Raw genomic sequence first — 14,259 nt, 5'->3', positions numbered from 1 at the left:
TTGAGCAGCAATTCTAGCTTCATAGTTGAAGCCTAGAAGTTATTAAAATACCTTCTAACCCAATGTCAGTAAAAGAAGATACAGGAAACACTCAGGAGATCAGGCAACACCTGTGGAAAAATAAATGGTTAATGTTTCAGACTGGGGACTTTTTCTCAGAATTGGGAAAAGTTAAGAGTGGTCCCAGGCAGAGAAGCTGATAAGGGAAGGGAGGAATTTAAAGGGGACGCCTGTGATTGGGTGCAAGGCCAGAGAGTTGAACAGGCAAAAGGGATGATGTTGTGAGGGGACTTTGGATAAACCGTGATTGGTTCGCCACCCTCTGTGCTGTAAATAGAATACGCTGTGACTGACAACAGAAATGTCCTAATATTAATTTTTGTCCTGCATCACTCTTCTTCTTAATATTTAATCTCTCCTGCCTTCCCTCCATCACTTTTCAGTACCCCCCTCCTTCCCCATTTCTGTGGACCTTTTTCCAGTTACGGAGTAAATTAGTGGTCCAAAATATCACTTCTGCTTCCCTCTCCATGAATGGTATCTACTGAGTGCTTCCAGCATCCACAGTATTTTTCTTTCCAGGTTAACTCTAATCAATGTATAGCAAGGTTTATAAAAGAGAAAAGCTACTTCTGACAGAGTATTCCAGTTCATAGGCAGCCATCCTTTGTGAGACTGCAGGAGGAATGAACTCCAAAAAATGTACTGTGAATTTCCACCCATGCTGAACTGAGAGAACCAAGCAAACTGAGGACAAAATCCAATAGAACTATTAATGAACACCTCCTCTAGAAATGATAAGAATGGTCATCTTTTTAAGTGTATCCACTCTAAAAAAAAGTTTGCTGTTACCGATGCTTATCACTCAATACAATGTAGAACTAATAAGTCAATTAGCAAGTCTAAATATTGAAATCCCACGTTCAGTTGTGCGGCTCAGTTTATAATACAGAAAGTGGCAGATTTTAACGTTGTCTTAATGTTTCCCTTTTATTCTTTTATATTACTCTTCAAATTCTTATTCAATTACATTTTAAGTAATGTTGTCAATACCCACTCAGTTATTCAAACAATTTGCAAACTTTTAATTTTATAATAATTGTCATTGTGAAAAACCTTCATTTTATCTAATGATATACCAGAAAGAGACTTGATGAACTGGTATTGTCGCACAACTCTATGGTTGCTTGTTAAATTTGACTCCACACCCTATTACTCAGAATTCACTAGAGTAGAAAAACCTTCCATGATATACGCAAAAGTTGTCGAAACTCAATCCTGCCTTAATTGATCTCCAAGCCAGTTGATGACTTTTGTGTTTTTTTTTACCAAACTGTATCCTTAAGACAAACAGAGAGGTGAATCTTGCTTTGAAACTGAAACTGGAGCATTGCAACAAGAATGTAATGTAGGATATGTAGAATTCCTTGGCCACTCGCAGAATACCAGTCAAAAACAATTCAGAAAATCAGAAATAATTGACTAACAGTTTGAATATGCAGTATTATATATTAACATTCATACACAGGCCAAGCTTACAACCAGAGTGATTATTTTTGACAATTAAATATATTAAATTCAAGAATTTAGTAGAGACCAGGGTAGAGTTTAATGAGACCAAGAGTACAGCAGAGTAATGCTTACGTTATTGAGTGAGCACCTAGATACATAAGTTCAAATTCCACAATGACAGCCGATGAATTTAAATTCAAGCAACTAAATAGATCTGGAATAAGCAGCTATGGTAAACATTAATCTTTCAGGCTGGTGTGAAACCCTTTCTTACTTACTAATATCCTTCAAAGAAAGAAATCCACTGCCCTTTTCAGTCTGGTAGGCTTTGCTCCTCCAGGCCCACAATAATATATTTAACTCTGGGAGTATGATTAACATATATTTAACACTGGGAGTATGATCTTGCAGAAAGTGCTGCTCTTCATCACTACTGTTTAGGGACTGTAAAATTCTCAAGGATCAACTTTATTAACATTTACATGAATTAGGATTTGCTGTGGAGTGTTGGTCAGAGTGTGAAATGCAATAAAAATACAACATTCCACAATTACAAAGAATTATATAAAAATAAGTTAGAAGTTAAAAGATAGATATAAAATAAAAAGTGCCAAAGTGCATAAATACCAGGATGTATTTACAATGTAAATAGCATTGTACAATTATTTTAAATTTCAAACCAGAACATTGAAATTCAAAAGCTATATGTTTTATCTAAACCAAGTGTGCAGCCTTCTGTCAGTATGAGAAGGTACATCATCTAGTGTTGGGAATTTAGTCTACACATACCAGTTTTGTTCAGGACTAATACTAATGCATGTTTTGGCTTTGCATCTTTTTCATTTCCTTTTGGAAGCTACTGGTGACTGGCCATCTGTGTTCATGTTGCTTCTTAATTGCTTTACAACTTTTAAGAGCCTTCTATGGGGACTACAAAAGCTTCTGATTCCAGTCTGTCTATTCCCTTTCTTCCTGGATCTCTTCCTTCTGTTTTCTTGCCTTTTAAATTCCCCATTCCAATTGACTTATGCAGATCTGCCTTCCTGGAGAGAATGAAAAGATGCTCTTTCCTCTGTCATAAAATCCATGAAAGAAAATCACTTTCTGGAAAGAACTGCCCTTTAAAAAGTTGTAGTCTCAAGCATACATGAAATATTTTGATGAAAGCCATACTAGCCTGGCTAGTTCATGTCTCCCAGTGTCTCTGATCAATCAGCTACAGAGGGCCATAAACCAAATCTATTGTTTATCTCATGGCTAACTTCACAAACAATTGGGCCCCATCAATCTGTCTCTTGGCCGGCTGTCAGTTTTATGACACATACAGTTCCTGTGTTGGCCACTTGTTGGTTCTCTCAAGTGTGATTTCCTGTACCTCACGTTCTTTAGATCTCAGCTTCCTCAGACTATGCTATTAACTTTTTAGGGTTTCCTGGAATTCATTGCTAGGAGTTCCACAATTACGATATGTATCCCTCTGCAGAAGCTGTGACATTTTGGTATCTTAGCCATTCTCTCAGCCCCTGTCACATTTAGTGCCTAATCTCTCTAGCCTTCCCTGACTGATTTTATTCTTCCTATTAATTTACCTGGAAAACATAGTAGAGTTTTCTTTAGCATTATCTAAGCAGAATTTTTCCAATCTATAGTATTTCTTGTGCACCAAATGTTGGATTTCAGCTCAACATTAAACACCATGGTGTGGGATTGGATTGAATGGCGACGGTCGGAACAAAGGTGCAGGATTCTCACTGGAAACTCAGAAAGACCCAATATGAAGAGTGAACTTTGATCAATGGTGACACAATTGCATCATTATGTTTATAGTGCGAATAGTAAGAATTGACGGCTTTATAAATAAAAGTTTTATTTAAGGTCGTACTTCATCTTGCTCGAGAGTTTTTCACTCTGCTTTTTGTAAAGACAGGGAGGTGATATGAAAGATTATGGCAGTGTGCATGTGAAGGGGTTACTCATATTATGTTATAGTTTAACTTGATACTGGGGGGGGGTAAAAGTGCGCTTCCAGTTGAGGAAGATGTGCTGTTCAATGCGTTACCTCTTCACGTTGCATTTGCCCTCTTCACACCGTTACCGTTGGGCAGGAGGTACAGAAGCCAGAAGGCACACACTCAGTGATTCAGGAACAGCTTCTTCCCCTCTGCCATCTGATTGCTAAACGGACATTGAACCCGTGAACACTGCATGAAGGGTCTCGGTCCGAAAAGTCGACTGTTTACTCTTTTCCATAGTTGCTGCCTGTCCTGCTGAGTTCCTCCAGTGTTTTGTGTGTGTTGTTCGGATTTCCAGCATCTGCAGATTTTCTCTTGTTTGTGATTGGACTGGACTACCTCACTACATTTTAATTCTGTTTTGTTTTGCTCTGCCTACTTTAACATAACTATTTAATCGACTCTCTATACTGTATATATGTAATGTAGCTCAGCTTTTTTCTCTATATTTCATGACGTATGCTGGTGATATTAAATCTGATGCTGATTCAATGATATTCAGTAAGGGCTGAGCCTGTAACTTCTCCATATTTAAACATTTCCCATTGATGATGTTCAACATTTCCTGTTATTTATTTACTGAGATACAGCACAGAATAGGTTCTTCCGGCCCTTCGAGCCACACTGCCCAGCAATCCCTCGATTTAACCTTAGCCTAATCATGGGACAATTTACAATAACCAATTAACCTACCGACCGGTAGGTCTTTGGACTGTGGGAAGAAACCAGAGCACCCGGAGGAAACTCACATGGTCACGGGTAGAACATACAAACTCCTTACAGGCAGTGGCGGGAATTGAACCCAGATCTCCTGTACTGCAAAGCACCGTGTTGACCTCTGTGCTACCGTGCTGCCCCCTATATTTCTATCCTGCATATAATCTGAACATTTGTAACATTATAATTTGTCTGTTTACGTTAGAAAACTAGCATCGACATTTTTTTCTCCTCTAACAATGCAATTACCAATTACACAGGTCAATTGTCAAAAGCTCTATTACTTTTCAGTCACCTGCTTTCTCCATTAATTATCTCAAATAGTCTTCTGCCTTTAAGAACATACTTGAAATATTGTGTTCAGTTCTGGTTGCTTCATTGTAGGCAGGATGTGGAAGCTTTTGAGATGGTGCAAGGGAGAGTTATCAGGATACTGCCTGAACTAAAAGATAGGTCTTATGAAGATAGGTTGAGCGAGCTAGGGTTTTTATCTTTGGAATGAAGGAGGATGAGAGGTGACAATGATAAGAGGCATACATAGACTGGGTGGTCAGGGCAGAAATGCCTCATGCAAAGGGGCAGGGGTCGAAGTTTTAAGATGATCGGGGAAAAGTATAAAGGGAATGTCAGAGATGAGTTTTTTTTTAACACAGAGAGTGATGTGGGTGCCAGGGGTGGTGGTAGAGGCAGATACATTAGGGACACATGCCAATGTGAGAAAGGCACATGGATGATAGAAAAATGGAGAGTTATATAGGACAGAAGGATTAGATTAATCTTAGAGTAGGTTCAAAGTTCAAAGTAAATTTATTATCAAAGTAATACATATATATCACCATATACAACTCTGAGATCCATTGAAGGTCAGCACAATATTGTGGGCCGAAGGGCCTGTACTGTGCTGTAATGTTCTATATGTGATATGTTCTTTGTTGGTGTAGGAAACAGGTTGACTGAAAAACAATGATTCTAATTTGAAAATAAATATTTTTTAAAACAGTATTTTCTATTTTGTCTATAAATAAATTCCTACATTTGAGGCTCACAGATATAATCCTGTTTATATCCTCACAATTCTCCCTCCATAGATGTTAGTTGTTGTGTGGAACTCTATATTCCAAAACCTCCAGTCAATGTTTATCCCAATATTTAGGGTGTGGTCTCTTATCAAAGACTGGCTCCAATCCTTGAAGTTCTCTGAAGTCAAACCAGATCTTTTCTCATGCTTTATATTAGCTCCCAGAAACTACCAGCTTCTACTTCTGTGACGTTGTCCAGCCCTGTCCAATCAGCTGAACCTAAGCCCTCCACAAACTAGTGTAAGTACCATGGTCTTGTATTCCATGTCATTGTCAATAAAGGTAAGTATCCCGTGTGTCATATTTGAGCCAGTATAGATCTTATGGCTGAATGGCCTCTTATATTGTAAGGAAATGTGGAAATGGCTTCCTTACTACCTTATCTACCTTCCGCGCCACGATCAGGGTCCTTGAAGTGGACATGCCCTTCAAAATCTCTCTGTTCTACACTTCTAACTTTTTGTTGCCCTACGATTTCCTGTGCATTGCTTGTCCTTTCCAAATGCATTAATTTTACAGTTCCTCAGATTGGATTTAATTTACCACTTTTAAGCACGTAATATTGGATGTCTTACTCCAACATTGATCTCTTTCTTATCTCTGTTAACCATATTGCCAAAAACTTTGCAATCATGGGCTCCGACACATAAGTTATGAAAACCAAACGGTCACTAACAGCTCTGCAGAAACCCACGGCTCCCAGTCTTCCTGACCCCAAAATTCATGCTGATCATTATCATTTATCTTCACCTACTGAGCCAATTGTTAATCTAATTTGTCTCTTCCTCCTTTACCTTCCTGATCAATGTTCCGTCTGAACTTTGTCAAACACTTTGCTAAAATTTATTTGAACTACTTCATTGTTGACCCTCCTTGTAAATTCCTCAGACAATCCAATCCAGTTAGTTAGATATGAATATCACTCAACAAACCCGTGTAGTCTTCCTTTGATTAACCTCAATCTTCTATTGATTTGTTTTCCTCAGAATTTTGTCAACAAGTTGCTCAGAACTAATGACTGACTGAGTAGCCAAAGTTCTCATCCATCTTCCTTTTTAAACAAGCCTTCTCTCCTCATTATTGTTCTAGTAAATCTATGATACACCCATTCCAAAACTCATTGATTCATCCTGAGACACAGTTCCCTGAATTCAATTATACTACCAATAGAGTTCTGATGATTCTATGGGTTGTGTATCTGAGCAAAACCTTGCACTATATGGGTAAATGTGAAATTGTGGGTTCGCTGAGAATCAACATGGTTGCATCCCAAGGATGCATGCTTAGCCCATTTGCTCTACTCTTTCTATGCTCATGACAGTGTGACTAAGTACAGCTCAATCAGCATCTATGAATTTGCAGATGATACCACTGTTGCTGGTAAACTCTCAGATGGCATGCTGAGGGGTACAGGAACGAATGGTGTCACAACAATGACCTCGCAATCAACTTCAGCAAGAATGTGGAACTGATTGTGGACTTTGGGAAGTGAAGTTATGAGAACGGGCACCAGTCCTCACTGAGCGGTCTGCGATGGAAAGGGTGTCAACACCTCGGAAAATCTGACCTGCCCCCAACACATTGACGCAATCTTGAAGAGGCCATGCTAGCAGCTCTACTTTCTTAGGAGCTTAAGGAGATTTGGTATGTCGTCAAGATAAAGGACTTGTTGCATCACAGCCTGGTATGGAGCTTCTGATGAACAGGATTGAAAGAGGCTGCAGTGAGTTGTAAACTCAGTCATCTCCATCATGGTCACAACCCTACCTACTTACCATCAAGGACAGAGTCAAGAGGTAGTTTCTCAAGAAGCTGAAATCCATTGTTAAGAACCCTAACATGCCATCTTATTCCTACTAACACCAGGAAGGAATTACAGGAACCTGAAGACCCACACTCAATGATTCAGAAACATTCTTTCCCCAATGCAATCAGATTTCAAAACTGTCCATGAACATGTCATATTATTCCTTTCTTTTGCAATTTATAGTAATTTTTTGTTTTTGCTGGAAAACAACACGTTTCATGTCATATAAGACAGTGATAGTGAATCTGATTCTTATTTGGCAAGAAGGTAGATGCAGGAAAGTAGCACTGAAAAGTGAGGAAAAAGCAAAATGGATTAGGAGGAACAAACCACTGGAGCAAGTAGTAGAATGTTTTTGGACAGAACTGGACTAAGAGTGAACAAGTAATGGTCCAGGTTGCACTTCCAAAGCATACACTCAGTGGCCACTTTTTTTAGATACCCCTGTGCACCTGCAACTATCTAGTCAGCCAATCATGTGGAAGGAACTCAATGCATAAAAGCATGTCGACATGGTCAAGAGGTTCAGTTGTCATTCAGACCAAACATCACAATGAGAAAGAAATGTGATCTATGTGAGTTTGACAGCGGAATGATTGTTGATGCCAGACAGCTGGTCTGAAGATCTCAGAAACTGCTGATCTCCTGGGATTTTCACACACAACAGGTTACAGAGAATGGTGCAAAAAACCCAACACAACGTTCAGTGAGCTGCAGTTCTGTGGGCGACAGTGTCGTGCTAATGAGAGAGGTCAGAAGAGAAGGGGCAGAGTGGTTTGCTGATAGGAACGCGACGGTAACTGAAGTAGCCACGTGTTGCAACAGCAGTGTGCATCAGAGCATCTATGAACACACAGCATTGTCAAGCCATGAAGTGGATGGCCACAGCAGCAGAGGACCATGAACATACACCCATTGGCCACACTGTTAGGTATCTAATGAAGTGGCCACCGAGTGTATATATAGACACATGAAAATAAACAACGCTGGGGAATTGCAGGTTCAGTTAACCACAAGGGATAACAATGTTGTGGTAATTACAGAGACCCAGCCAAGAAAAAGGGCAAGCAGCCTGCTGAGTTCCTCCAGCATTTTGAGTGTGTTGTTGTAAAAATTCAGGAAAGTTAGGTTGGGAAGAAAGCAGTATTGATTAAGGAGGATTGTGCAGGGCTGGAGAAGGGACGTCCATAAATGACTGAGGACAAAATATATTTTAGGATTATAGAAACAAAAGAGATGTGCTTATGCTATGGAGACTGTTTTATAGGCTGCTTACCTATGGGATGAATATTGATCCTCATGGAAAGTGCAGAGATGTACAAAGGCCGCAGGGTAAGGACAATGGAAGATTTGAGCTATTCATATGTAGACTTAGATAGTAATAATATAAGGGACAATCTAGAGAAGGAGTTTCCAAAGTGTGTTTGGGAGCAGGTTCTTGACCAGCATGGTTCTGTCTTAACATAGAAGGTGATATTGCTGTATTTGGGTCCGAGATCAGGCCAAGTAGAGCAACTATCAGTTGGGGAACATCTCTTAAGTGGTGTCATGGGCAATGTAAGAATACTGATTGAAGAAGGACCATTTTCAATGGAATGAGAGCAGACCTGGTCCGGGTAAATGGAATCAAAGCTTGGCAGGCAAAACTGAAAGGATCAACTTAAGAGGCTTTTCAATGCAGATGTTTCTGTTAAACGTGTAGGTATATACCCATGAGGAAAAAAGGAGTGGAAGTTAATGCCAGATCTCTGCAGATGACCAAAACAGGAATAGCAAACTTTAAGCTGCTTAAAAAAATGACACTAAGATAAACCGAGTAACTACAATTAATGAGTTTAATCTTGGTGATGAGAGGATTTGGACACAAATAACAGGGGCTGAATTAGTCACTTGCACAAGTGTGAGTTGATTAACAAATGCCAGTATGGATTAAAAGGCATATGTTGTCTAACTAGAATGTTTCTTTTTAATAGAGTGCAGTGAGAGAACTTGTTTATTTTGAACGCAAATCATATCGAAATAACTTGAATAATATTTTGATGAAATAAAGGGCATGATGAGAGAAATTCGGTTTATATAGCATATCTGTAATTACAAGATACATTCAATGAAAGGTCACGTAATAGGCTTGTCATAAAGATTGAAAGCTATTGATAAAATTAACTGCAGTGGCATAGGTAGGCACTGTAATTGGCTAAGCAGAGAGTAGCAATTGGACAGAAGGGAAGCGTACAGTGGGTTTTCCAGGGGTGGTTACTAGGACAACTGTGTTTCTTAATACATACTTATCGCAAATGAGAAGGATCAAACAATTAACACGTGTGCACCTCAAGGATGCGTGCTTGGCCCATCGCTCTGCTCTCTCCACACTCATGACCGTGTCTGGGCCCAGCAGAAACACCACCTATAAGTTCACTGTTGCGTTGGTGCGTGGCCAAGTGGTTAAGGTGTTTGTCTATTGATCTGAAGGTCGCTAGTCTGAGCCTCAACTGAGGCAGTGTGTTGTGTCCTTGAGCAAGGCACTTAACCACACATTGCTCTGCGACGACACCGGTGCCAAGCTGTATGGGTCCTAATGCCCTTTCCTCGGACAACATCGGTGGCGTGGAGAGGGGAGACTTGCAGCATGGACAACTGCCAGTCTTCCACACAACGTTGCCCGGGCCTGCACCCTGGAAACCTTCCAAGGCGCAAATCCATGGTCTTACGAGACTAACGGATGCCTAGAGAAAGTTCACTGTTGATGGCCGAGTCTCAGACGGTGACAATGAGGTGTGCAGGAGTGAAACGGACGGGCTGGCGGAGTGGCGTCACGACAACAACCTTGCACTCAATGACAATAAGACCAAGGAACTGATCGTGGACTTCAGGAAGGAGAAGTCGAGGGAACAACAGCAGTCCTCATTGAGGGACCAGCAGTGGAAAGAGTGAACAGTTTCACATTCCTGGGTGTCAACATCTCAGAAGATCTATCCTGGGCCCAACATATTGACGCAATGATGAAGAAGGTACACCGGCAGCTATATTTCATTTGGGGTTTTTAGGAGATGTGGCGTATCACTAAAGACTCCAGCAGATTTCTGCAGAGAGCATTCTAACTGCATCACTGCCCGCTATGCACAGGATCAATAAATGCTGCAGGTGGAGAAACAGGACAATGGTGCTGGGATCGGATGAGTTGGACAGCTTCCCAACTCATCCAATCCCAGCACAGTGTCCTGTTTCTCCACAGCAGCTAGAACCACCTATATTTGTACCCATATACACTCCCTCAATTTTTTTTCCTTTTTGTCCTGTTTAATTTTTATAATATATTTCTTGTAATTTATGTATTATTATGTATTGCAATGTACTGCTGCTGCAAAATAACAAATTCCATGGCATATGCCAGTGATATTAAACCTGATTCTGATTTCATTCAATGATCCTTCCCTGCTTGCCATCTTCACCCTTTCCACCATTAAACCCCATTTGCTGCTTCCCCTCATCATACTCGTCCCCATTTCTCAGCACATCTGTCCTTTCCCTACACTGTCCCAATCCCAGCTTGCCTCCCCCCTCCTTCACCCCACTCTCCCCTTCTCGCTGCCACCCCACATCGTCCTCCTCCCCTCCCTCATCCTCAGTTGTTAAATCCTTCCCCTCCCTTTTTCTTGCCCACCCTTTTCTCTACCCCGCCTCTCTCTCTCTCCCTGCCCCTCACCACAGTTCCCCCTAAGCTGCATGGGTGAGTGGCCACACAGTAACTGAAATGCTCCCATGTACATAGCCTTTGTAGCCAGGCAGCTAGAGAAAGTCTATGAAACATGGAAGATCTTCTTTGTTGTTTTGTATTTCATTATACCCTTCAATTAATAAATAAAATCAAAATTATGTGATTTTTCAATTATTTTAATGGTATGTATAATACAAACATTTAAAATGCCGTGCAGTTTTCAGGCCCTGTAAAAATTTCCTGTTCAGAGCAATGACTGGTCTTAGAAGTTGTAAAAAAAATAAGGGGAACATTGTTACCCTTCTCAGTCCCGTTTCTGCACCCCATCCTTCTCCCCCAGGGAAGGAGTAGATGTTTCTTTGGCCAAGGAATCTAAAACCAGAGCACACAATTTCAAAATAGGGAGGAGGTTGTTTAAAAGCATGATAAGGAGGCATTTCTTCACTTTGATGATCCTGAACCTTTGAAATTCTCTGTCCAGGAGTGCTGTGGCTGGCCAGACGCTATTTTCATTCAAAACACAGATTTCTTGTTATTAAGGGAAACGAGGATAGTGCTGAAAAGTACCACTGGACTATAAATTCAGCCGGATTTCAGTGATTGAAGACCAAGTTTCAATGCCAGATGGCCTATACCTACTCCTGTTCCACATGTTGTTTCATCTTGCCCACATTTTCCTCCTTCCTCGCCTGTATCTCCTCCACCTCTCTCCAGTCTCTGCCCTCGTAGCCCCCTTTATCCCACAGCACGCTGCCGCATAGCTCCAGCGACCCACGATTTGATCCTGACCTTGGGTGCTGTCTGTCTGAAATTTACATATTCTCCCCTCCAGCCACATGGTTTCCCTCCGGATACTCCGTTTCTTCGTCTAGCTTAGGCTGTCGGCTACTGTAAATCTCTCTGCCAGTCGGCTGGTAGTTACAAATAAGAATGAAAGGGGAGCTGAGCCGAGTACGCTGGGGAGAGGAGGTTACCTGGTTTAGGAGTAGGCTAGTGGGGGTGGTAGGAAAGCTCTGATGGCTGTCATAGACTCAAAAGGACGAATAACCTCCTTTTACGGCATTAGAACACACGAAATAAAATAATCCCTACGGTAGACGAAGGGAGGGGCGAACGCTGCCCCTTCCCAATTCTTCCACCATCCCATTCCGCACTTCCGTATAAAGGAAGCGCTCAATGCCGGGCGGTAGCACAGCAGGAGAATAAGGTCCGCCCCCCTGTCTGCCTCTGATTGGACGGATGACCCAGACGCTCAGGATCGCCTCCTTTCCTGTGGTCCTTCGAGCCATCAATCAGCATCCCCGCAGCCAGCGGTCCCGGCGACGGGAAATCCCGCCTTCCCACGGCGGTGATTGGTGCGACCCCGGAGCCCGGCCCCGCCCCTCCCGTCCCGGATTGGCCACCGCGACGTTCTGTTTTGGAACGTTGCCGAGTGTCAGTGTAACAAATCGGCGGTGTTTCCGCTGTGGGAGAAGTCGACTCGATACAATGCGAGCGTGAATTAGGAGGAGGTTGAGGGAGAGGCAGCGGTGCACAAGCAACGCCATGGACAATCAGGTAGAGGCGCCGCAGGCCGGGCTGCAGCCCCGCTGAAAGCAGCACCCCCTCCCTACCCCTTTCCCCTGCCCTGTTGTCTCGCATGCATTTCGAGTCCCGATCCCTCGGGCCTCCTGCACAACCTCAGCGACGCGTACAGCACAGCGTGAAAGTGCACCGTGCTCACTGGTGGAATTTTGAAAAATCACCACCGGTTTCGTTTGGAAAGTTTTGTTTTATTTAAATCATAGATCAACGCAGCGAATCAAATGTTGTCGTCGTCTTAGCTAAACTACAAAGAGCTCTGCGATATGAATATAATCTATTTAGGTTTAGTTGACAGGTACATGGTTTGAAAATGCACTGTACTGTACATCTTTAAGGAAGGCCATTTACAGTCTCTGGAACCAGGCTGGGAGATCCTGAATTTAATTATGTGTTTGAGGGTTGTAGGTTGAACATTTAAGAAGGGAAGCATTAAGCTTTGAAGATATCTGTTTCAATATTAAACTTTAAGGTTTGGAGATGGAGGAGTTGGGAATAATACAAAATTGAGGCAAGGATTTTTTCCTTGAGGATCGCGACAAAAAAAAATTAAAATAGCAATTACGTTTATATATATCAAAATCATATTGGAAAGCTATCAGCATACTGTCTTGCACCCTTTAGGATATTAAAATTATTAATAATAATCACTTTAAGCTATTTCATGAAGCCTTTTCAGGGGAATCTTGATGTACATATTGGGTGTTGAAGCATTGTCCATACAGGATTGCAAGATTGCTTTATGTCTTCTACATTAAAAAATGTTTTTTTGCTCAAAGCATTTTCAGCATCCTCATCTATTGGTATTCAACAAGTTGACACTCTTGCAATCCATTGAAATTTCCAAAACAATAAAAAAAAATCTGAGTTGTTTTACAAAGCAAACTTTGGTAGATGTGTAAATAGGCAGCTAATGTTTGGGTTTGGTACCTTTATGATTTTGAATTCTTAGCCATCATTTAACATTTCTAAGATAATGTGTATGCTTGTGTAGGTTAGGACAATCATTAACAGCACTGGCCGCTGGGAAGTTGATTGCTGTGACATTTTAAATTCTTTCCAGTACTGCGCAAACACATCTCCAGTTGGCGGTACTAATTTCACAAGGCGAGGCAGATTTGAATTTGGATCAAAGGGTTATATTTTCTTGCTTCTTTTGTAATATTGTCTGTGAAGATATTAATAACAGAAAACCAAGCAGCTTCATCATTTCTCTTGCACTTATTAAACATACATCCTTTTTTTTAAGAGCTCAAAATCAATGCCAGCTATGATAAGTAGAATATTTTCTGGGCAGTCATTTGATTTGAAGGATTTCTTCCTAGGTGAAATTGACTGTAGTCAACTTGTGTGTTGTTAGCCTTGTGCTGTCTCACAGGGACCTACTAATGATGCTGTAGTCTTTGCGTGAGATAACTGCTTCGATGTTTTTGATAATAGACTTGAAATAAAACCAATTTTCTTGTTTTCAACCAAAATTCTATTCTAAATTATAATGGCAGTTTTAGTTGCCTCTTCAAGTGGACAATCATTATTTTTGGACAAGGATAATGTCCATTAACAGTTTGGGGATTCTTCAGCCTGAATGTGTGGACAATCCATGGCTGCTTCTAGCTGATGTGTCCAGTAGAGATTGCTTAAATGAATTTTAAGCCAACCTGTTTTTTTAAAATGCCCCCTTTTATCAAATGGCAGTAAGGATTTAAGGATAGAATATTGAGTCTTGCTTAATGAAGTTTTAATTCAAGCCTTTCTGTGAGTGCCTGAGCATATTTACTAAGCTGACAGTCCAGAGACTGTGGAGTGCTATACTAGAGATACCTCATTTTAGATGAG

At 41.1% G+C, this 14,259-nt stretch overlaps 1 protein-coding gene across 1 annotated transcript in view; it reads left to right on the top strand.

Moving 5' to 3' along the window:
* Positions 1-12,272: 12,272 nt before the first annotated feature.
* Positions 12,273-14,259, top strand: part of LOC140188309 (protein ENL-like) — a 126,902-nt gene continuing 124,915 nt past the window's right edge. Inside the window, exon 1 of the mRNA XM_072244428.1 lies at positions 12,273-12,399. Within this exon, the coding sequence (XP_072100529.1) occupies positions 12,388-12,399 (12 nt within the window). The 5' untranslated portion in view covers positions 12,273-12,387. The remainder of the gene's footprint in view (positions 12,400-14,259) is intronic.

This window comes from Mobula birostris, chromosome 26 (genome assembly GCF_030028105.1).
Source record: "Mobula birostris isolate sMobBir1 chromosome 26, sMobBir1.hap1, whole genome shotgun sequence".
Lineage (NCBI taxonomy): Eukaryota > Metazoa > Chordata > Chondrichthyes > Myliobatiformes > Myliobatidae > Mobula > Mobula birostris.
Note: the sequence above shows the minus strand (reverse complement) of the source record. Positions and strands in the feature narration are given on the sequence as shown.